The 25412-nt window shown below is 43.4% G+C and overlaps 1 protein-coding gene across 4 annotated transcripts in view; it reads right to left on the minus strand.

Moving 5' to 3' along the window:
• Positions 1-17541, minus strand: part of KEL (Kell metallo-endopeptidase (Kell blood group)) — a 34600-nt gene extending 17059 nt beyond the window's left edge. For all 4 annotated transcript variants that reach the window (XM_060196734.1, XM_060196733.1, XM_007522307.3 and 1 more), the window contains exons 1-9: positions 17387-17541; positions 15824-15965; positions 15003-15179; positions 11882-12006; positions 11453-11599; positions 4925-4987; positions 4631-4819; positions 4259-4407; positions 2766-2895 (exon numbers count right to left, since the gene is read on the minus strand). In XM_060196734.1, coding sequence (XP_060052717.1) covers positions 2766-2895; positions 4259-4407; positions 4631-4819; positions 4925-4987; positions 11453-11599; positions 11882-12006; positions 15003-15179; positions 15824-15965; positions 17387-17410 — 1146 coding nt within the window. In that variant the 5' untranslated portion in view covers positions 17411-17541. The remainder of the gene's footprint in view (positions 1-2765; positions 2896-4258; positions 4408-4630; positions 4820-4924; positions 4988-11452; positions 11600-11881; positions 12007-15002; positions 15180-15823; positions 15966-17386) is intronic.
• Between the last annotated feature and the right edge of the window lie 7871 nt (positions 17542-25412).

Here is a 25412-nt window from a genome sequence, read left to right on the forward strand (position 1 = left end):
GTTAATAGATAGAGAGGTTGCTATCTATGTGTGTCATATTTGGTATGGTCAATCCAGAAAGGTGAGGTGGTTTCTCCAAAGTCACATAACTTGTTAGTTGAGCTAAATTTGGCTTTTGAGCCCCAAGACAGTAAGATATTCTTATAGAAGTAAACTGATGTACATGAAGATATATGTATTTCCATACATACATTAACAGAGAGATGTAATGTACATATATCTATATGATGACTTCAGTAATTTATAAGACATCTAAGTTATTTAAATGTGATTTCATTGTTGGCATCTTAGATCCTTCAAGAGATGCCATCAGGTCTTTGATAGCTGTTTGTTGCCAGAGATTTTGCAGAAAACTCAACTAAATAGAAATGACTTTGGGAGCATAATGATTAAGGACATAAACCTTGAAGCCAATGATCAGAATATAAATCCCAGCTCTCCCAACTTCCCAGGTCTCTAAGCTTTCTGCTAAAGGACTTGGGACCAAGTTTCACACATCACCCGTGCTCAAAAGACATTTGTAACCACACTCTGCTCTCTTTGCATACACTGTCTTCTCTGATTTCCAAGAATAGTTTAGTTTATCAAAACAGTGAGCTCCTCCAAGAGAGGAAATGGCCCACCTGTTGCTAAAACAGCAAAACAGATGACAAAGCAAACCAGCAATTTTCAAGAACAATGCTGGGCTTCAGGCATCTCATGATGTAGGTATCTTTACTTGCATTTGCATGTCTCCTTCCTAGAACTTCCAAATTCTTGGTAAAGGAGTGTCTCCATGACTTAGGTCATACAGTTGCTTTGGTCACTGGAGCATGTTTGTTACATGTCTACCTTCCTGGAGATATCAGAATCATCAGCACCAGGAATCCCTTGGTGTACGACTCAGCCTATCCCATTGATGTGAGAGATCAATTCTTAGTGACGCTCATTGGAACACCACACACTGAGATCATTTCAACAATGTCACTGTGGTTCCACATGCCTCATCCCAGCAAATACAAAGGAAGCATGAGGCATGGAAATCACAGATCTCAAGACAACTAAGCCACACTCAAGATCATTCTAAAAGATAGGCAATTCTCAATCATTTTAGAGGTTTATATTGGAACTGTCAATCTTGGAGCTAGGGGTGGTATATCCGGTTGAGTGCACACATTACCAATTGCATGGACTAAGGTTCAAATATCCATTCCCTACCTGTAGTGTGGGGAACTTCAGGAGTGATAGATCAGTTCTGGTGGTGTCTCTTTCTCTCTCCCTCTCTATCTCCCTTTCCCTCTCAATTTCTTCCTGTCTTGTTAAATAAAAGATGAAATAAGGAAGAAAAGAAAAGAAATAGCCACCAGGAGTGGTGGATTTGTGCAGGCACCAATCCTCAGAGATAACCCTAGTGGCAATTAAAATGTTTTTAAAAAACCTTTAATATCTTTCCACCATCACAGGTCTCTTCTATTAGGAACATCACCACAAGCCCTCTTGAGGGTCTTTCTGGGACCTTGCTCTCACTGCAGAGCACCAATGGTAGGCACTACGCCAGTGTCTGAAAGGAGTCTAGGTCAGCCTACTCTCCCACTTGAAGAGGACTGATCCTGAAATGAGTACAGCCTAGAATGTTCCTAGTAGTGACCATGGACTGTGAGCTCAGACTGACAGGGATGAATATACATGGGTCCCAGGTCAGATCCATGAGATAAACAGTCAATGGTATTTGTATACTTTACTCATATTTGGGAGCTACTCTCTGCCCTAATCACGCTCTCTAGCCCTGTTCTCAACTCTGATACAATCTTCTTAGTCCACCTGCATGTTAGCTATCAGGCTCAGGTAAAAAAAATAACTAAAATTATAGGTCCCTTGGAACATACCTAAAATTAACTTCCTAGCTTCTTCCCACATGAAGACCCCTAATTTTATCTGCTCTATTTTTACCTTTGAATTTCTATTTATGAAACTATTTGTCCTGCTTTATATCTTACAGACAGTCAGCCACCAAGTTGCAGATGCTACCGTGATTCTATCCTGACTTCCCTGGGCAGATGACCTTACCAATGTATCCTGGAACCTCACCTCTCAGAGCCCTACCCCCACTAGGGAAAGATTGAAACAGGTTAGGGGTATGGATCGACCTGCGAACATCCATGTCCAGTAGAGAAGCAATTACAGAAGTCAGATGTCCCACCTTCTGCACCCTATAAAGAATATTGGTCCAGTGGTCCAGGAGTTGGCACAGTGGCTAAGGCTCTCAAGTATGAGGTCCTGAGCTCAATCCCTGGCAGCACATGTACCATAGTGATGTCTGTTTTTTTTTCTCTCTCTCTCTCCTATCTTTCAAGTAAATAAATAAATAAATAAGTAAAATCTAAAAAAAAAAAAAAAGAATATTGGTCCATACTCCCAGAGGAATAAAGAATAGGGGGACTTCCAATGATCAGGGAACTCTGGTGGTGAGAACTGTACCCCTTTTATCCTATAATCTTATTAATAATTATTAAATCACTAATAAAAACTAAATCATCAATATTCAATGAAAGGACATAAGATAAGCTGGGAGGTTTGGGTCTAAAGGCCTAACACCCAGTTTGGAATTGCCTGTCTTGGTTCTTAAGTGGAAGCTTTGAAAAAAAACCATTATTTCAGTTTCCATGAAAAGCCCAGACACTGAAGGATTCAATCCTCTTGCCCCTCCCTTACAGAAATGCACCACATTTTCTCCAGGTTTTTCTGGAACCCTTCTATAGGGGAAATGCAAGTTTTGCCCTCCTCACCACAGGTGTCCAATCTGTCAAATTCTGCAGTTTGTGGTTCAGCATCCTGCGGGCCTCCCGGAATTGACTGTCCAGGGCTGGAGTCAGGGTTCCCACCAGTCCCAAGATCATGTAGCTCTGTAGAAAGTCCCTGTGGAGAGAAGAGACCCACAATCATCTGTCATATTCTAGAGGACACCTCAAGATATTCAGCCTTTGTACAAGTCATTTAGGGCCTCCTGAGGGAACTCCTTCACTATATGTATAGAGAACAGCTGATGGGCTTGAGGTCAAGTCAAGAAAACACTGTCCTTGGTGTGGGTGGAGCAATGACAGAAGAAGGAATTAGAATATGATCTCTAAAGCTACGAGGAGGAGGAGGGTGTGAGCTAGAAGTCAGGTCTGCAGTTTAAGCCAACAGATTCACCTACTTCCACCATCATGAATCTCAACTCAACTTGAGTTGACTCATCTAAATACATCAGTGATGGGCCATGGGATGTCACTGCACTGTTGAACCTGTTAGCTGATTTGATTTGTTGTTCCCTTACTTAAACCCAGACAACCCTAATGAGTGGTCAGTTGTTTCCCTCAGAAATAATGTCTAAACATTGTTGCCCCTGAGCTATTAGGAAGAAAGGCTTTCAGGCCAAGCTTCTGGAGGAGTGCAATACTTTTCAGGGATCTAGAACTACAGAAACCAATACAGATCTTCTTCTTTAGATCTCCCACACTCCTCAACTTGCTGTTCAAGTCTTGAGAGACACAATAAAGTGCATACCATACCATGAGCAAGACACTGGGATTGAACCACAACCTTATGAGAGCTCCAGGGATGGAAGAGTGTTGCTAAGGTATCTACTCTCTGTATATCTCTGCTTCTTATCCCTCTCCAAATTAAAAAAAAAAAAATTCAGAAAAAAATGTGCCTGGGAAGCTGTTCAGCAGTATCATGCATATACAAAGTTCTGATTTCATTACCTGTCACCACATTAGAAAAAGAAGAAAGAAGGAAAGAAAGGGTAAAAGAGAAATAAAGAAAAATAAAGTCTTAGTATAAGAATATACCTACCACAACTGAGAAGTAGCTTCTCCCTCAGTTTCTCAAACAAATTCATCCATTATCACTCCCTCTGCCTACATGTCTCCTGTACTTCTCTCCTCCTTAGCTACCCCTCAGCTGCCACCAGGACATAATGTTCTGTCTTGAACTGTCCCCTTGGCTGTGCCTCCAGCACCCCCTATAGCTCAAAGGCTGTTCATAGACTAAGTTATACCCCAACAAACCCTGTGTCTTGTGTTTCAGGTATGGTCTCCTTTCCTCAGCCCTCTCTCCCCAGGTTTTTCATACTTCCTGTCTCTTCCATTCCCTTTTGACTGGATGCCCAGCCTCCAACATGACCCAGCCCTTGAGAAGTCCTTTACCAACCCATATTTTCCAAAATCGATTCCCTTCATACTGCAAACATTCTCCCCTTCACCTTTAGACTTCCCCATGCCCACTTAATGCACACCTGTTATCTGACATCTGCTCTTCCACCAACTGTGACATGTTCTTCAAATATTCCAGGTCATAGACAAACAGGGGCTGGGAGGGGCTCAGGGACATGGGTGTGAATGTTGCTTGCAGGCAAGATAACCAATCAATAGCCGGAGCTACTTCCTGAGAAGAGCAGACACAGAGATTGAGGGGGAAAGCAAAAAAGAAGATGGGGGGAAAAGAAGTCTGCCCCAAGAGGAGGTGGAGTGGGGGTTCTTGAGGGGAGCAATGGCCAGGGATGAGTCAAAAAGGCTAGAAATGGAGAGAAATGGAAGGATTCAGAGAAAGCAGGCAAGGAGGTTGGACCTCTCAAGTCCGTTCTCCTCCAGTCCCAGGTCCAAGGCACCTGCAGCTGATCCACAGTCAACACCTCGAAGTGTTTCTCCTGGGCCTGTTGTTGTTCCAGAGGCTGTAGGAACTGGAATAGCCTCGAAGTGAGGGAGATGGACAAGAAGGCATGTTCTTGCACCTTACTGGGGTCTCCTCCCAGCAAAGTCCCCAGCTGGTTCAGGTAGGTCAGGTAATCCCGTAGGATCTGGGGGAGAAGAAGAGGTCTTCATCATAGGCATCTGTCTTAATCTCAATCTCAGGATCTTGGTTCACAATGCCACCATATTACCTGTGTATGTTTCTGTCTTACCTGGGTGTAGATCTTCTGCTCCTGGTCTTTCTTGTGGGGAATGTCAAACTCTGGCTGGTCTATCTAGACACAAGAGAGACTGGAGAGAAGTGCGGACCATGGAGGCAGGAGAGGATAGGTGTGGGGAGATGGAGACTCAAGGAAAATAGCCTCCAGGATGGGAGACAGGGAGCACAGAGGAGTGGATTACAGAGACAGGGAGGCACTGAGGTCAGGGCATGACAGGGGAAACGCCATACAGGGAAATGTGAAAAGTGGGGTGTTAGTGTCATGGCTGGTATTGAAAGAGTGAGCAATCCATGTCATGTGGAAAGTTTAAGAAAATCCTAAAATTGAGTAATCAGCATTAAAAAAATCTATGATGTTCCTGATAGAAGTGACCAGAGATGGTGGAAAGAGGGATCTGTTGGAGGTCTAGGCCTATCATATCTTTGTGGGAAGCCAAAGATTCCCTGATTAGAGCCCCCAGATGATGGGAAGGCCTGGTATTGACAAAAAGGTCATCATTAAAATAAGCCAGTCTTTTGCCCTTATGCAGCTTTTGTAGTCCTTATTTTATCTGATGAGGTTAGACTTAAAGTTATTGAGAAAAGTGAAGACGTGAAGTAGGGGGTAGGAGAGGAGGGTGTCTAAGCCTAAGTAGTAAATATTTGATTAGGTAATTTATGGTGTCTTCTCTAGGTCTTTCTATTTGCTTGGTGAACTTACTAAGCCTAAGTCTCCTCACAGCAGACTACTGAGCACTTTTACTTTGAGGTCTGTATTTTCCCCTAGCTTATTGATACATGTGCACATGTACCCTGTCCCTTATGCCCTGGTCTATATCTAGGGTCTGTAACTTTGCTCTATTAATACCTTGGATTAGTGTTTTTTGAACAATTTGCTTTTTATATTACCCCTCTGTCAGCCACCAAATTGCATTGGCTACTATGACACCATCCTGACTCCTTCCCCCCAGATGACCTCAGCTATGTGTTCAGAAGTCTCACCTTTACAGAGCCCTACCCCTGTAGGGAAAGATAAAAACAAGCTGGAGGATGGATCAACCTGCTAATATCATGTCCAATGTAGAAGCAATTACAGAGGCCAGACTTCCACCTTCTGCATTCCCATAAATAATATTGGTCCATACTCCCAGAGAGGGTTAAAGAATAGAAAGCTTCCAATGGAGGGAATGGGACATAGAACTCTCATGTTGGGAACTGTGTTGAAGTGTACCCTTCTTATCTTGAAATCTTGTAACTACTATTAAATCATTAATACAATAAATAAATAAAATCTATGCTTTAACTATTATTTATTTAACTATTGCTTATAACATTATGACATTCTAAGGGTATAGTTTTACACCTAAATATATGTGTGTGTGAGAGTCACCATATCTAGGGACCAGGCAGTGGCACACCCATTTGAGTGCTCATATTACCATGTGCAAGGACCAGGTTTAAGTCCCTGCTAAACATCTGGAGGGAGGGGAACTTCAACAGTGTTAAGTAGGTATATAAGTGTCTCTCTTTCTCCTATCTCTTCCTCCCCTCTCTCTTTTTCTATTTTTTTCTTTTAGATATTATATTTACTTATGAGAAATATAGGAGGGGAGAGAGAAAGAACAGCCACCACCAAGATTCCAGTGCCATCACAACAAAGAGCAAAAATATCTTTCTACCTCTCCCCTCAACAATTCCTTCTTGGTAACTATGATAGCCATATAAAATATTAATAGCATATTTATAGTTTTTCTTTTTCTTTATTTTATTTTCTTTGATTTATTTTTGGTCAATAATGGTTTACATGATTGTAAGATTACAGAGTATAGTTCCACACCACATCCACCACCAAAGTTCTGTGTCTCCAGTCTCCTACCTCCCAAAGATAACCACCAGAGATCTCACAAAATCTTAATTTCCTACATCAACAAAACAGGAAATGACTACTATTCTATCATGTCAAAAGGTGCTGGAGAGTTTGGGCGGGGGGTGGGAGGGAAGGACTCTACTATACTGCTGGTGGGAATCCAAAGTGGTATTCCCCATTTGGAAGACTATACAGAACATCTTTAAACAAAGAAAACTGGAATTATCTTATGATAAAGCAATACCACTGAGACATTTATCCAAAAGACATGAAGCATTAATTTGAAGGGACATGTGAATTCCTATATCCATAGCTGCATTATTTATAATAACCAAAAATAGAAGCAGTCTAAAGGCCCAGAGACAGATAACTGAATAAATAAGTTATGGGACATATGTTTCACAGAATACTACTCTGTCAGGAAATAGTGAGGATGTAGTTGAGCTTGGCAGGGCTTGACTTGAAAGGACATCCATCCTGTCAGTCTCTCTCTCTCTCTCTACTGAGAGGTTGATCAAGGAGGTACAAAACCCCTCAAGGTTTGCCTTGTCTTATCAGACTCCCTGCCTCACACAGCACCCTGCATTCCTGATAAAATGGCCTGCTCCCTTATTATCTACATAATCATTGTTTTGCCTGAAAGATCCCCACCCATTCCATTCCTTTGATCTATCTTCTTTCTACCCTCAAGACCCTCCCTGCCTCCAGGGTATTATTAATCCTACCAGTTAAAACCCTTGCAACAGTTGCTAAGGAAGTTCCTACCTTTCCCAGCCCTTTTGCCTTTCTCCGCCCCTTTCCTAGTCATTTCTGTTTCTGACTTGCCACTCATGTAAAAGGTTGCATGCTGGAGACTGGGAAGCTGGTTCATGAACAGAGTTCTTGCTTTGCATACATGAAACCCTGGGTTCAATCTTGACACCACATTAAAACAAGAAAAACAAAAATAAATGAAATATCATAAAAGTAGGAGAGTGGTTCTCTGACCTCTGTCTCTCTGTCTCCCTCTCTCTCCCTCTGTCTATTCTTTAATGGAAAAAAAATCCATGCTAAGTAACATAAGTAAACTTTATCCATCATTAATTTTTTCCTGAAAATCCACAATGTATTTTGACTCACTTTGAAAAAAAATCTTATGGATATTGTTCAGATTAACTACAATAGATTTTTGAGCCATCTTGTGAAAAATGAGAATTTTTTCCCAAAAAAATTCACAATAGTCACCAACTTGATATTTTCCTCGTGGAGCTTTGTATTGAATAACTTTTCCCCAAATGTTTATAAAAACATTATCTACCTTGATTAATGAATATGTATATGTTTTGCTCCACCAGGGTTTTTGCTGGGGCTTGGTGCTGGCATTACAGATCTACCACTCCTGGTGACCGTTTTCCTCTTTCTTTTTTCTTTCTAACTTTAATTAGATAGGATAGAGAGAAATTTAGAGAGACTAGGGAGATAGAGAAAGGGAGAGAAAGAAAAACATCTGCAGAGCTGTTTCACTACTTGTGAAGTGGACCCCCTGCAGGTGGGAATGGTGGGGCTAGAACTGGTCCTTGAGCTTGGTAATATGTGTGCTTGACCAAGTGTGCCACTGCCCACCCCCCTTGATTAATGAGTCTTCAAAAATATTACTTGTATTTATGAGATAGAGAAAAAAGCACAGCTTATGATGGCATTGGGAATTGGGGCTTCTGGAGCCTCAGGCATGCAAATCCTGTTGACTTACTTTCCTGCCACATTTTTTGTTGTTGTTGTTGTTCTAGTGGCACTGGAGAATGACTGGCTCCACTGTTCTCTGGACAATTTTTTGCCCTATTTTATTTCAGAAAGAGAGGAAGAGAAAGAAGGAGAGACACGATAGCTCTAATCTACCATCCATGGAACTTCCCTTGGTTGTGTGGTCTTGTCAGGTTCTCAGGTATGGTAATTCTGACTCTCTACTGGATGAGCTCTCAGTCCCCAGAGCTTCTGATCTGACTTAAGTTCAGCACACAGCATCAGGTTTGAAAGACCTCAGTAGCTGGATTTTTCTTTTTTTTTTTTCCATTATGTCAAAAGTGATGACCCCTTTCTGTCTTTTTAAACTAGGAGCAATCTCATGACTCCAATCCAATTTTCAACAGTCACTGTACCCCCACCTTAGCCCCAGATACTCTCTTCAGCCAACCACTGACCCCAAGGAGGCAGCTATACCTTTCCAGATTCTTCCCTAAGCTCAGAATTTCCCCTCAGCTCTCTTTTGATGCCCCTCACCAGCAGGGATCAAACTTGCTTCAAGGCTCAGCTCATAGACTTCATCTTTGAGTCTCTCCTAGAAAAACTCAGGTCTAATTAGTGCCCCAAGGCCACAATAGCTGTTTCAAAAGTGTAAAACACCTCCTACTGGCTACTAGTATCTCCTGTACACTCATCCTCTTATAACTTGTGCCATTCCATTGTAAAGACAAATATTAACCTACTACAATTCAATGCCTCCAAAAGTGTCATTTATTTACTCACTAGCACACAGATGGCATGGGCTCTGCCTGACTGGCCCTGTGCTAGGCCTTAGGAGCAAAGAGGAATCAGTCTATGCCAGGGGCTGTTATAGTGCTACATACTGACAGCACAGGACAGGGAAGGACAGAGGGATTCACCTACTTCTTAGTCAGGGTGTCAGTGGAGATGTCTTGAAAGACATAATAACCTAACCCCAAATTTGAAGGAGTAGGTAAAAGTTTTTCAAGTTGAATGGGGGTGATTGTGAAGGTAATACATGCTGGTAATGATTATTTCATAAAAACTGGAGACAGCTAAGGTTGGTAAGGATTTTAAGGGAAAGGGACTCTAGTCACTGTTGGTGGGGATGTAAACTGGTGTAACTGTTATGGAAAATGGTATGAAGATTGCTTGAAAAAAATGGAAATACCATATGACTTTTCAATATCACTCCTAAGTATTTATCTATAGGCTATGAAAACACTAATTTGAGAGAATTATCTTAACTTATTATTATTATTATTATTTTGTCTCCAGGAATATTGCTGGGTCTCAGGACTGGCACTACAAAGCTACAGATCCTGGAGACCATTTTTTCCTCCCAAACCCCCATTTTTATTTGACAGGACAGAAAGAAAACAAAGGAAGAGAGGGAGAGGGATAGAAACCTGAAGACCTGCTTCACCACTTGTGAAGCATTCCTGCTGTAAGTGGGGAGCTGGGGGCTCAAAACCAGGTGCTTACACAGGTCTATGTGTGCTTAATTCAATGTGATTCCCTGCCATTATCTTAACCTTTATATCCATAGCAGTATTATTCATAATAACCAAGAGTTAGAATCAATCTAAATGTTTGTCAGTAGATGACTGTGCATAGAAGCTATTGGAAGGAAGTTGGGCAGCAGTGCAGTGGGTTAAGCACACATGGTGCAAAGCACAAGGACCGGTGTAAGGATCCGGGTTCAAGCCCCATGCTCCCCAACTGCAGGGGAGTCTCTTCACAGGCAATGAAGGAGGGCTGCAGGTTTCTATCTTCCTCTCCCCTTGTCTGTCTTCCCCTCCTCTCTCCATTTCTCTCTGTCCTATCTAACAATGACAACATCAATAACAACAATAATAACTACAACAATGAAAAACAACAATGGCAACAAAAGGGAAATAAATATAAAAAATTTTTTTTAAAGAAGCTATTGGAGATGAACATTCAAGGGCATTCTACTGTGCCATTAAAAAATGTGAATGTCTTTACAGATAAAATGAAATGAGATGATTATCTGTGATATATGTCAAGAAGTGAAAGACAATTACTAGATGGTTTCAATCATACATAGAATATAAGTAACTAAATCAAACAAACTGACAAGTAACAATACTAACTCTCAGACTTGATGAAAACTATAGTAGTTACGAGAGAGAGAGAGAGAGAGAGGGAGAGGCAGGGAGTCTGAGGAATGAGTCAAGGAGTCTTTCTGACAGTGATAGTATACTACAACTTTGATGGTGAATATGAGGTGATGGGAGAGGAAGGATGGAGTCAGTGATAGGCCAGGGAAGTGTGCAGGGTCATAGGGCTTAGCACAGCTTTGCTAAGGATTGTCATCCAGGTTCTCATGACTTGGTGAGTCACTTAAATAAAGAATATAGACCCTCTGGCAGAAGTAAAAAGAAAAGCAATCTGCCCAAGTGGTGGCACACCTGGATGAGCACACACATTGTCATGCACAATGACCCGGGTTCAAGCCCCCAGTCCCCATCTGCATGGGAAACTTCATGAGTGGTGACGCAATGCCACAGGTGTCTCTAATTCATACCCTCTCTCTCTCTCTCTCTCCTCACCTACCTTCCCCCTCAATTTCTGTCTATCTTATAAAATAAAATTAATAAATAAACATTTAAATTATCTTAAAATAAGGAAATCAGAAGAGAGTCACATTGGAGGTCTAGAGACTTGTTCAATAATCTTCTAAATTTTTGTTTTTCTAATCTGACCTTGTTCACCCTTCTAAACCCTGGCTGGCCTCCCTGACCCTCAAATAAACAGTTGCCCTCATATAGAGGTCTATTTCTGCCACTGCCCACCTGCCCTCACTTCCTACCTCTAAGAGATGACAGATGTGAGAGAAAGACTGGCAGAGGACTCCCCCCACCACCAACCCCCAGCCATCCGTGGGGGCTTGGCCTATGCATCTCTCACCTGGATGATGGGTGTGTGTGGAAGACTGGGATGCTGTCTTAGGTAGGCTCTGAAGAACGGGAAGTGGTTGTATTGACTCATCAGAAGTCTTAGAGTTCGATTGAAATCAAAGGAAGTCCAGTTGCCAGAAATACTCCAGCCTCCAAGCTGGGAGAAAGAACCAAGGTTCAAACAGAGGTATGGCTCCTGAGATCTATGCCCACTTCTCACAACTGTTATTGCACATTCCACTCTGAGCCCTTTGCTGCCTCTCAGACCCCACCTCCATCTTTCTCTGCTCTTGACCATAATCCTAATACTTCCACAGGGCCATATCATTTCCATCTGCCTCCTAGAACTTCAGAATCTTCTATCACCCAGGGAAATAGAAAGAAGCCTTCATTTATTTGGTTTGTTATTTTTCAGAAAAATTGGTGCCCTAGGCCTTACCTCCTCGATAACTTTTCTGATGGGACCAGCTCCAGCAGCCTCAATAGCGTGTGTGTCCATACAGGAGTTGTAGAATTTGAAGGCTTTCTCTTCTGCAGAATCTGGGGGCCAGGAACTTGGAGTCTCTAAATGAGAAGCATGGGGGAATGAAAATAGAAAAAAAGGAAGATGGGAGTTGAAGAGTTGGGCTGGGTAGTGAGGAGAGGAAGATTCCTGGGACTGTAGATGGAGGAGTGAGAAAAATGAGGAAGATGGTAAGACTGCCCTGTAAGGGCTGGATAAATTTGGTGGAAGAGTCAGAGAAGAGGGCTGGGTGGTGGTATACATGGTTAAGTGCACATAGTACTACAAGGACCCACACAAGGACCTGGGTTCAAGGCCCCAGTCCCTGCCTATAGCAAGGAATGTTTTACCAGTGGTGAAGCAGGTCTTCAAGTGTCTCTCTTTCTCCATCTCCCTATCATTTCTCTCTGTCCTACTGAATAAAATGGGGAAAGAAAGAAAGAAAGAAAGAAAGAAAGAAAGACAAAAGGCCACCAGGAGGAGGTGATGAGAAATAAAAGAAATGGAAAACCAAAAAAGAAGAGAATAGAAGAAAAGAGAGGAGAGGCTGTGGACAAAGGAGAAAGGGCAGAAAAGGAAGGTAGGAGGGAGGTAAATGAAAAATTACTAGAGAGATCAGAATAGTGTCAGGAAAGGGCTTGCCCAGAGAGAGCAGGTCTTCCAGGCCCAAGACCCTGGATTCAATCCTAAGCACCACATAGGAGTACCATGGACCATGCCAAGAGTAGTCCTAGGATGGTGGGTTGGAATCATGCTGCAGCATCTCTCTTCTTTCTGTGTTTATGTCAAAGAAACAAAGAAGGAAAGACCTCTCAAGCAGTGACATCTTATAGGCATGAGGCCCTGGACCCATTCCCTGGTGCTTCACATAAGAGAAAAAGTTAGGGAACTAAAGAATATTGAGGGGAAACTCTTGAGGACAAGATTAGTAAAGACAAAAAACAGAAGAAGACTCCCACCATCTAGACTCATACTCTTGGATCCCAGGAAACAACCAAACATATGAACCGAATCCATTTGTACCATCTAACACCTCTGGATGTATTTTCATTCTCCTGTGTGTGATGGAATTTGTTGGAAACATGTGTTTATATCTTTGTGCCTTATATGAAAGGATGATGCTCACCAGGGGAGTTCCCACCTCTACTCTTTCCCCATCAAGAAGGAGGGCAAATCCCTCCCAAATTCTACTGGTTTATCATGCATACCTCCTCAAAGGTCCTTTACTCTGGAAATTAATCTATCATTACCAAACCGCACTACCATCCACCAATTTCCTTGGATCCATTTCCAACCTCCCAGACAACCTTAGTTTCTCCTCCCACCCCCAGAATATTCCCCAGTCTACCTAGCTTTTTTAATTCTCTACAGATATCATCATCATCATCTACAAGGATTAGCTTTCCTCCAAGACTTGGCCAACTAGCAACTGACCATTCATCATCCTCTCTAACCACCAGTCTCCAGCATCCTACCCCTTCTGGTTCCATTCACAGGACTGTGCCAAGCTTCAGATAAGAGGAGACATGGAAGTCATGGGGGGAGAGGACAGTACCCACCCAGAGACATCAGAGGAGAAGATGGTGGATCAGGGAGATAGTCCACTGGGTAGAGCCTCACTGGTGTGAAACTCAGGTTTGAGGTATTGCATTACACAGAAAGCATGATGACCAGGACTGTCATCATAAATGCTATTGTAGGCTTCTCCAGGACCTTGTCCTCACTGTAAAGTAGCAATTATAGGGACTGCCCCACTCTCTGAAGTCAGTCTCTGGTTCAGCCTACCCTGCCACTTGAGGAAGACTGGCTCTGAAATGAGTGCAACCTAGAATGTTCCTAGCTGTCCATGAACTGCAAGTTTAGACTGACAAGGACTCAGAGGTCACACAAGCCACTGTGCCAAATATGAATCGATATGGGCACTGGGTCAGATTAATGAGGTTTATAGTCAATAGTATTTATATATATATTCTTCATGTTTGGAAGCTACTCTCTGCCCTAATCCAGCTTTCTAGCCCTATTCTCAACTTTAACATCTTCTCAGACAATGTTCTTAGTCCACCTGAATGTTAGCTATCAGGCTCAGGCAAAAAAAAAAAAATAAATAAAATAAAATAAAATAAAATTATAGGCCCCTTGGAACAGACCTAAAATAGACTTCTTAGCTTCTCCCTACACAATGACTCCTAGTTTCATCTGTTCTATTCCTACCTTTGAGTTATATATCTACCTTTAGGAAGCTTCCAATAGAGGGGATGGGACACAGAACATATTGGAAACCATATGGAATTATACCCCTGTTATCTTATAATCTTGTAAATCACGATTAAATCACTACTATAAAAAGAAAAAGAGAGAGCATGATGGTGCTTGAGAGTAATGTCAGTACTCGGGCATCTCTGTCTTTGTTTGTTTTCATTGAGCATACATGAAGTCTTAACACTAAAGAGAGAGAGAGAGAGAGAGAGAGAGAAGGAAAGAGAAGAGAGAGAATAATAAGAAGGTGGAAGAGGAGAACAAGGAGATGAAGACAAAGAGGAAGAAAAAGAGGTTGAGGAGAAGGAAAAGGAGAGAAGAGGAAGATGAAGGTGAGGAAGGAGAAGAAGGAGGAGGAAGTGATAGAGATGGTGACAGAAAAGTTATGAAGGCTGTGGAAGAAGTAATGGTTGAAAAAATAAATTAAAAAAAAAAAGATATGGGGTAGTTGAGAGGCTGGTGGATAGCAACACCAGGTACCTAATAGAAACTGAAAGTATAGGAGAAATAGCCAAGAAGATGGAAATATGTAAAAGTGAAGAGAGAGAGCACCTCACTATTAAACTATAAATAGAAGAGGACATGAATTGGGCAGAGCAAAGTTGGAAGAGAGACCAGCAAAGATGACAGAAGGATGCTTCTGAGGTGAAAGGAAATAGTGAGAAAGGAGAAAACTCAAACAGCTTGCCACCAGAGCCCATTGGAGAAGATGTAGATGGCCTTCCCACAACCAATCAGCTTGGGGACATTCGGGGCGATTGTGGCTTCAGAGTCCCCCCGCCTGCTGCAGAGAACCCCTTACCCAGAATTCTCCGCAGTCGGTCTTTGTTCTCTTTGGCCAAGGTCTGGAAAGGGTCACCAGTTGTCTTGGCCTTTCCACAGGCAAAGCTGAAGAAGTTGGAACAGGGGGGCATGCTGGTGTTCCAGGAGGCCAGATATCGAGCACGGAGGTCCCAGCATGCAGGTGTCTGACAGGAGCCTGTGTAGGAGGAAGCTCAGGACTGAGAGGGACAGAGAGAGGGAGAGGGCAAGGGAGGGGAGCAGATGGGGAGAGGGAGAGGGAGGTGGGAGAGGAATGGGAAGAACTTGGAAGGGGAGAGGAAGGGGAACCAACTGGGAGGAGAAGAGGGAAGGGAGAGAGGGGGAAGAGATGAGGAGGGAGGGAGAGAAGGAGGAAGAGGAAGGGGAGTAAGAAGAAGGGGGAAAGAGACAGAAAAGCATGGAGAGGAGAGTGAAGGAGAAGGGATGGGGCAGGGAGGGAGGAAGGGGAGAGGAGGAGGGAGGGAAAGAGGGAGAGGGGAAGAGTAAGGGAGAGAGAGTAAGGGTGGAAAGAGAGGAGGGAGAGAGGACTGGATGGAGGGATAAGAGGAGTGAGGGAAAGGGAGAGCAGGAGAGGGGCAGAGAGGGGGAGAGGGAGAGGAACACTCCCCAGAGACCAAACCCAAGACACCCTTGTGAAGAATGAAAGAGAAACCTGAGGTAGGAGGAAGTGATTTGGACTTTTGACCTTGGGGTGCTGAGGGATTGAGGTCAGGAAGGTCAGGAGCAGAGGACACGGACAGGCCTCCAGCACTGAGTGGGGTGTGCTGACTGTCTTAGGGGGCACTCCAGGGTCTCACTTACGTGGGCCACAGCTGTTGAAGATGTAGAACAGATGCCAGGCGGACCCCAGGATGAGGGCAGAGAGCAGGACCACCAGCAGCCCCCGCCTGACCAGGGCTGGCCACCTGCTGGGCTCAGTGGACAGTCCCTCCTCTGGAGTCCTCTGCCCAGAAAGAAGTGAAGGGTAGAATGTGCAGGGAGGTCAGAGAGAGTGGGGAGGGGGGAGGGTAGATGGGGGCAAGAGAGAGGGAGGGCCCTAGTGACAGAGCGCAGGTCCTTCTCCCAAAGCCTATTCCTACTGCAACACCAGAACAAGAAGGAAGCAAAGATCCATCTTGGGCTCCTGGAAAAGGAGACTTTCTTTGAAAATATTGTTTCTGCTTTTAAATTATGTTTATTTTATTTTGTTGGAGAGAGAGAGAGAGAGAAATTGAGAAACTGAGAGGGAAGTTGTGTGACAGGAAAAAGAAAAGAGAGACACCTGCAGCACTGCTTCACCACTTGTGAAGCTTCCCCCTGCAAGTGGGGACTGGGGACTTGAACCCAGATACTTTCTTTCATGGGATAACATGTGTGCTCAGCCTGCTGTGCCACAACCTGCCCCCCAGGGGTGAACCTTTCTGCGTTTTTATTTTATTGGACTAAGGAGATGTTGCTGGCTCAGGTGTGCAACTTCGGTTTCCCCCAGGTAGGTCCCAGGGTCCATTTCTCACCAGCAGAGCACCAGCTCCCTCCACTCTGGGATCCCTTTACTCCCTCATCCAGTTATTTAGGGGTGGGGCAGGAGTTTGTTCAAGGGAGAAGAGATGCCAAAAGTCACCAAGGTGAGAAAGAAAAACGGAAATATCAAAGGAAGCAACCCTAAGCCACCTTCTCTCTGAGACCTGTGTGTGAGCCCAAAGCCAGAACCCAGCGGCTCTTGTTCTGTGAACAGGCTGCAGCCCAACACCTGGCCCACCCAGCCCTGCTCCAACTCTGAGAAGGAGCAGGACCATGGGGATCTGATACAAGGCCTTCATCAGCCATCAAAGGAGCAGGAGAAACATCTGATGCCAGAGGCCCACCCCACAGCTCCCTGTAGAGCAGTTCACAAAGACAGTTAATAAGAACCTTGCTCAATTGCCTTCATGTGTAGTTGACACTGAGCCACAAACAACACTGGCTAACTGCTACCGTGCTGTACAAGTCCTTACATCTTTGTTCTGTGCCCAGCCCCTCTTGTGGACACACTGTCTGTGAAATCTCCACTCCCAGGGGCCGGGTGCACACATACGTTACAGTGCACAAGGAACCCAGGTTTGCCTCCCCCCCCTCAGGTTGACCTTTCAGTCAGCTCCCCTGAAACACATCAGCGCTATCTGTTTCATGTTCAGACAATAAGGGAGGCCAGGGAGATAGCTCAGCATCAGAGCATAGGACTTGTGTGCTTGAGATCCCAGGTTCAATCCCCAGTCCACCATGTCTCAGATCCCAACAGGGCTCTGCCAGCTTTCTCTTTCAGTCTCATTCATAAAAATAAATAAGTCTTTGAATAAGTCTTTGTTCTCAAATGAGAGGGACCTGCAGGTCCAGGAGGTGACTTACCTCCTGGCTCCAGAGAGTCCCCATTCCACTGGCCAGGCTCCTCTGGGGACCAGGAGACCCACCCGTGGTTCCTTGCCCACTGTGACTCCACCCTCTAGAGCTGAAGGAGGAGGAGAGGGAGGAGGGAGGAGGGAACAGCTGGTTTAGGAAGGGGGTGCAGTCAAGTGAGTTATCTCAGGCCATTTTGACATTTTTCCTTGACACCCCACCTCCTGTACACATCTTTCATCCCAGGACAGTTTCCTACAAGGATTGCCTCCCCTGTCACCCTGACTCTCTTCCATTACCTCCTTCTTCAAAGTCTCACAATTTAGCAGGCTACAGAACTACAGAACAGAATGGAAGAAGGATTTTTCTCCCCAAACTAAAGTCTCTCTCTCTCTCTCTTTCACACACACACACACGCACACACACACACACACACACACACACACACACACAATTTCCAAATCTACTCTAGATTGTGAAGCCTCGGGTTCAGGGTTCAAGAAATTACCTCCCACCTACCCCACCCCCATGCCTGGTTCCTGGAGGAGATACACCCCCCACCCCCACTACCACACATACACCTCTGGCTTCTGGGTGGAACTTGTTTATCAGTCTCGAGCCACCAGGCTGCTCCTCCTCTTTTATCTGTGGCAGCTCTGCCTCTGGGGAGGAGGAGGTGCAAGGAGAGAGACTTTTCACTCCCCGCCCACAAACACACAAATATACACACACTCATGCAAACTTGCCCCTGAGGCAGCAGCCCTGGCCCTCCTCCCTGTCTTTGCTCTGGGACCTTCTTTATTTCTGGATGATTCTTCCTTCTACAATTGACAACTCTTGGATGTTTTTTGTTTGTTTGTTTGTTTGTTTGTTTTTAACCAAAGCACTGCTCAGCTCTGGCTTATGGTGGTGCCAGGAAATGAACCTGGGACTTGATGGAGCCTCAGGCTTGAGTGTCTGTTTGCATCACCATTATGCTATCTAACCTCACCCCTCTTAGATGGTTTTATCTTCAGGTCCACTGTCATCTTACCTCTGTGGTCTTGGCTCCCTCTATGCATGCAGGTTGCTGGCTGGCTCTACAGGGTGGGACCTATCTCAGTCCCACCAGCTCAGACAGATCGAAGTCAGAAAAAAAAAAGCCCAGCAAACCAGCATACCCCAGTTTGCTCTTTGTAGTTCTGTGACAGGGAAGGAGTCACTTAAACTTCTGGGTGGCAAGTTTTGGGTAGAAAGTGAAGCTGGTGTTTGGCAGCCTCACAGAGTAGCTCCCTGTCCAGAAAGGGAGAGTAATGTCCTTGGCCCCTGGTGCCGCCTGCTCTCAATCTGCATCTATCACACTGGTGACTTGCACCCTGGTTTGTCTAGGTGACAGATTCCTGAGTAGGAGAGACAGGCTCCAATTTTCCCTCTTGTCCTCTGACTGTAGGTCTGGATGTCTCCAGCAGAAGGGCATTTAGTAGAAGTAAATGGCACTAATGACACCATGGCAGTGTTGCCTGGTCATACCAGCCAGGTTTCATTTGGTACCAGAGCGCACGTGATTCTGGGGCAGGGGCATTTTGTTGTCTGGTTGGACAAGTGGAATGAAAGTTCTGCAACTGTGTGATTTCTGAGTACCACGCAGTGCTGTGCAAAGCAGTCTCAGGGGCCTGGGAGGTGGCTCACCTGGTAGAGTACACATGCTACCATGCACAAGGACCAGGGTTTGAGGCCCCTACCACCACATGTACACGCCTGCATCAAGGAAGCTTCAGAAGAGTCTCTCTCTCTCTCTCTCTCTCCCCTCTCTGTTTGTCTCCCATCTCTATTTAACAATGGTGATGATAAATACAATAATAATAACAATAACAGATGGTTGGCAGGAGAGGTGGAGCTGTGCAGACACAGCATCCCACTGATAATCCTGATCATTTTGTATAGAAAGAAAGAAAGAAAGAAAGAGAGAGAGAGAGAGAGAAAGAAAGAAAGAAAGAAAGAAAGAAAGAAAGAAAGAAAGAAAGAAAGAAAGAAGGGCCAGGCAGTGGCACACCGGGTTAAGCACATAGTACGAAGCACAAGGACCCATGTAATGATTCCAGTTTGAGTCCCTGGCTCCCCATCTGCAGGGGATCACTTCATAAGTGTTGAAGCAGGGATGCAGGTGTCTATCTTTTTCTTTCCCTCTCTATCTTCCCTTCCCCTCTCAGTTTCTGTCTGTCCTATCCAAAAAAAAAAAAAAAAAGGAAAAAGAAAAAAATATAGCCACAGGAGCAGTGGATTCATAGTGCAAGCCCCAGCAATAACCCTGGAGGCAAAAAACAAAAATGAAAAAGGCAGGAAAGAAAGAAAGAAAGAAGCAAAGGGAGAGAAAGGAAGGAAGGAAGATCAAGACTTATTAGAACAAAATGCATCCACAACTTTCGAGGAAGCGTTTGACATGATGACAATAATATCTACAAAAGATTGACATAGAGGCTAGCTGGGAGGTACAGACATGATGAAGTGGGTTGTGGGTGATGGCAGGGAGAGGGGGGCATGGAAAGAAACAGTATATGGCAGAAAAGACTGTCACTGAGACTGCTAAGAATACTGCTCAGCTATTAAAAATGATGAAGTCACCTTCTTCACTTCATCTTGAATGGAGCTTGAAAGAGTCATGCAAAGTGAGATAAGCCAGAAAGAGGAAGAATATGGGATGACGGTCTCACTCATGGACAGAAGTTGAGAAATAAGAACAGAGAGAGAAATACAAAGCAGAACTTGGATTGGGTTTGGTGTATTTCACCAAAACAAAGGACTAGTGTGTGTATGGCTGGGGGTGGGGGTACTTTCAAGACCTGATGTATGACGGTGGACCTAATTTGGGGATGAGTGGGTTTTGTGCACACCTAGCTTAGTGAGATGAGAAATTGTACTTATGGGGCTGGGTAGTGGATCACTTAGTTGAGTGCACATGTTACAACACACAAAGACCCAAGTTCGAGACCTGTGTTCTCACCAGCAGGGGGAAGTCTCTGTGAGTTGTAAAGCAGTGCTGCAGGTATCTCTCTGTCTCCCTTCATTTCTGTCTCCCTCTCAATTTCTGGCTGTCTCTATCCAAATCAATAAATAAATATAATTAAAAATTTTAAAAAATAAATCATACCATCAGCTGTACTGCAAACCATTAAGCTCACAATAAGAAAAAAAAAAGGAGGAGAAAAAGAAGGAAGGAAAGAAAGAAAGAAAGAGGGAAGGAAAGAAAGAAAGAAGGAAGGGAGGAAAGAAAGAAAGAAAGAGAGAGAGAGAGAGAGAGAGAGAAGAGAAAGAAAGAGAGAGAGAAGAAAAAGAAATAGTGGTGACAGTGTGACAGAATCACAAATGAGTTTGGGGAATTATTCTTGGATGACCAGAAGAATAGAAGGCCAAAGATAGAAGAAGTGAAATTTGGGCTAAGGGTTAGATGAGGTCATTGTGAGAGTGAGTGATAACCTTGAGTTTTAGAACTTTGAGCTGTTTATGTACAAACCCATTACACCTTTGCCCCATCTTCTCCACCATGTCCTGTCAGTCAGTCCCCTCCCCTTGATCTTGGAGCAGTCTTCACACCTCCCTCTCTCCCCACTCCTCCCAGTTCCTTCCTCCCAGGCTGCTGGTTCTTGAAGGAAATGATCAGATCAGATGAGAACAAATGGAGGCACAGGCTGGAGACAGTAGCCCTGGAGCAGCTCCTGTGGCCAGGCCTCCTTTTCCCTCCCCAGAGGGCTGTCCCTTCTGTGGAGGCAAAGCAGCCTCTGAGCTGGGTGCTATCTGCAGCACACTTCCCCTTATCTCCTGGCTCTTACTCCCTGGTGAGTCATGGCCACAACTGCCAGTGGTGCTCTGTCATCCCAGGTCTCCCACTGCAGATGTCATCAGCAGAGAGTCCCAGCTAGCACTGCCACCAGGAGCTCGGCTCTGCACAGACTCATTCCTGGGGCCTTGGATTCTAGAGTCCACTTGCTTCAATTCTGGGATCTTTTAATTATTTTTTTCTTTTAACTGTAAAACATTTTATTTTTTATTTTTATTCTATTTATTTATTTTTTATTCCAGTGTGTTATTGGTTTATAGTAAATACAATTGTTGGTTCGTATATACAATTTATCAGTTTTCTGTATCTTTCTGTTCTTCTTTTTTTCTTATTAGAAGTACACTGCTCACATCACCCAAAGTCTATATTCTCACCCCTATCTACTTAGCTAACCACTATAGTTTTCCCACAGTTTTAGATATGGGTTGACTTTTTCTTTTTCTTTCACATTTATGTGTTCAATTCTCTAAATTCTTTTTTTTAAATATTTATTTTATTTATTTATTCCCTTTTGTTGCCCTTGTTGTTTTATTGTTGTAGTTATTATTGTTGTTGTTGTTATTGTTGTTGGATAGGACAGAGAGAAATGGAGAGAGGAGGGGAAGTCAGAGAGGAGGAGAGAAAGATAGACACCTGCAGACCTGCTTCACTGCCTGTGAAGCGACTCCCCTGCAGGTAGGGAGCCGGGGTTCGAACCGGGATCCTTATGCTGGTCCTTGTGCTTTGCGCCACCTGCACTTAACCCGCTGTGCTACAGCCCGACTCCTCCATTTCTCTAAATTCTTTACCTCCTTATTTACTTCACTAAGCATAATCTTCTCTGATTTCATCCATGTTAGCACAAAGAACACAGTATCATCTTTTTTTTAATTGCTGAATAATAATTCACTGAGTGTATGCCCTATCACATTTTTATCCAGACATCTGTGGAAGGGCATTTTTGTTGTTTCCAAAGCTTGACTATTATGAATAATGCCACTATGAACATGGGAGTGCATAGATCCTTTCAGATCAGTGTTATTATATCTTTTGGGTAAATACCTACGAGTGGAATTGCTGGATCATAACTATTTCCATTTGTATTTGTTTAAGGAGTCTCCATCTTGTTCTTTGTAATGGCTGCACCAGCAGTGTAGTAGAGTTCCTCTCTCTCCATATCCCAGGGGATCTGGGCAGTGGAACTTCTGGTAAAGCTCACACACTACAGTGTGTAAGGACCCAGATTCAAACCCCTAGTTCACCTCTTCAAGGGGGGAAGCTTCAGGAATGGTCAAATAGTGCTGCAGTTGTTTGCTCTCTCTCTCTCTCTCCATATATATATATGTACATATATATATGCTTACCTATCTACCCCATCTCAATTTCTCTGCCTCTATACAAAATAAATAAAAATTAAAAATATTTAAAAACCATACGGAAAACTATGAGTTGCTATTCAAGGAAATAGAATATGATACAAAGAAATGGAAAGATATCCTATACTCATGGATTGGAAAAATTAATATCAACAAAATGAATATTCTACCCAGAGCCATATACAAATTTAATGTGATAGACAACAAAATCCCACCAAGTTTCCTTAGGAGAATAAAACAAATATTACAATTATCTATCTGGAACCAGAAAACTCACCAAAACAATCTTGAGGAAAAGGAGCAGAAATTGAGGCATCACATTCCCAGACCTCAAACTATATTATTAGACCATTATAATCAAAACAGCCTGGTACTGAAATAGAAATATGTAAACAGACCAGTGGAACAAAACACCAGAAAAAAACGCAAACCTATGAACACATAATTTTTTATAAGGGGACCCAAACTACTAAATGGAAGAAGGAAAGTCTCTTTAATAAATGGTACTGGGAAAACTGGGTTGAATTGTGCAGAAGAGTGAAACTAAACCACTTTATCTCACCAGAAACAAAAGCCAACTCTAAATGGATCAAGGACTTGGATGTTAGACCAGAAACTATCAAAACATAGGGGAAAATATCTGCGAAACATTTTCCCATCTAAACTTCAAGGGCATCTTTGATGATAGAAACTCAATTACAAGGAAGACTAAAACAAAGATAAATCAATGGGACTACATCAAATTGAAAAGCTTCTGCACAGCAAAAGAAACGATCACACAAACAAAGAGACCCCTCACAGAATAGGAGATATTCACATGTCATACATCAGACAAGAGACTAATAACCAAAATATACAAAGAGGTCATCAAACTCAACATCAAAAAGCAAATGACCCCATCCAAAATGGGCAGAGGATATGAACAGAACATTCACTACAGAAGAGATTCAAAGGCTAACAAGCACATGAAAGATCGCTCCAGATCACTGATTATCAGAGAAATGCAACTAAAACAACATTGAGATACCACCTCACCCCTGTGAGAATGACATACATCAGAAAAGGTAGTAGCAACGAATGCTGAAGAGATTGTGGGGACAAAGGAACGCTCCTGCACTGCTGGTGGGAATGTCAATTGGTCCAACACCTGCGGAGAGCAGCCTGGAGAATTCTTATTGAAATGGACCTTCAATATGACCCAGTAATTCCTCTCCTATGGATATATCCCAAGGACTCAGCCACACCAATCCAAAAATATATGTGTACATCTATGTTCATAGCAGCAAAATTTGTAATAGCCAAAGCCTGAAACAACCCAGGTGCCAACAGCAGATGAATGACTGAGAAAGTTGTGGTATATATACACAATGGAATACTACTCAGTTATTAAGAATAATAAACCCACCTTCTCTGACCCATCTTGTATGTGCTAGAAGGAATTATGTTAAGGGTAAGTCAGAAATTACGTGGGGTAAGTCAGAAAAAGAGGGGTATGGATGATCCCACTCATAAACAGAAGTTGAGAAGGAAGAATAATAGAAAGGGTAAAAGCAAAGTAGAATTTGACTGAGTGTGAGAGTAGATTTTCTGCTTCACTATATGCAAATGCGGGCAGGGACACAGACCTTGGGTGGTGGGAATGGTGTTAATATACACTGCTATTAACTTATAACCTTATAAATCAGTTTAATCAATATTAGAGAGGAAAACAGATTGAAAGTCTTGAACTTTTTGATACATAGACCCCAGTTCTGAGTATATACTCCTTCAATCTAAGCATGTAAGGTTTTAAACTGGTAACCCACTTGAAATTTAAGGGTGGGCTTAAATTATTTATACATTTTTAAAAATGACTATTTATTTGAAATATTAAATCACCTATAGTCTTAGATCAGGAAGACCAGAAACAACTGGTTGTGTCACTATATAAAATAGAGCTATGTCGGGCAGCCCCCGCTCCATCCTCCATTACTGACAGTATGGCCTATTTATATAATCATTGTTTTGCCTGATCTATCTTCTTTCTACTCAAGACCTGCCCTGCCTGCAGGGTGTTAATTAATGCCACCAGTTAAAACTATCGCAACAGTTGCTAAGAACACTTCCACCTTCCCAGCATGCCTTTTGCCTCTCTCCACCCCCTTTCCTAGCCATTTCCGTTTCCGACTCGCAACTTCCAGTTTTATCCCATAAAATCCACTTCTGTTCCTGGTTTCGCTCTTTTCTTTCCTGCGCCCCTACCTGGAGAAGGGCTGGCATGCAGAGCGGGAGGCGGCCATTGCGGTTTGGCGCCACGTGGCTTAACCCACTGTGTTCATACCGGACTCTGGGGCTCTCGCATCAATAAAGAATTGTATTACCACACCACCACAAGTTCCTGGATCCTCTCTCCCACCCGCAACGCTAGCCTGGAAGAGCTATATGTAAATAGCATTGAATGGCATAAATCATGATGAAGTCTTGTATGATACAGAAAATCCTAACAATGGGACTTTCAAAGTCAACCAAGTTCCCAAATAACTTGGTTATAACAATAACTATTGATTGCCTTCTTACACTCTAAGACAGCGGTAACCTTCCCCATTCTCTATAGTACCCATGTTTCTCCCACTCCTGGAACCTGTGAGGTGTTGCTCTTTTCCCTGCATGCTTCTCTTGATCCAGACCATTTGATATTGCATCTTCTGAGGTCAACCAAATCAATGCAACCAGTACCATCTCAACAAGTTTCACTTCAGATTGTGTTCAGAGATGCCAGGCATCAAATGTCAACACTTGAGATCCAGTACTCCGCCACCAAGTTGCAGATACTACTGTGACACCAACCTGACTTCACTGGACAGATGACCTCACCAATGTGCCCTGGAAT

This window comes from Erinaceus europaeus, chromosome 8, assembly GCF_950295315.1.
Source record: "Erinaceus europaeus chromosome 8, mEriEur2.1, whole genome shotgun sequence".
In the NCBI taxonomy this organism is placed as follows: Eukaryota; Metazoa; Chordata; class Mammalia; order Eulipotyphla; family Erinaceidae; genus Erinaceus; species Erinaceus europaeus.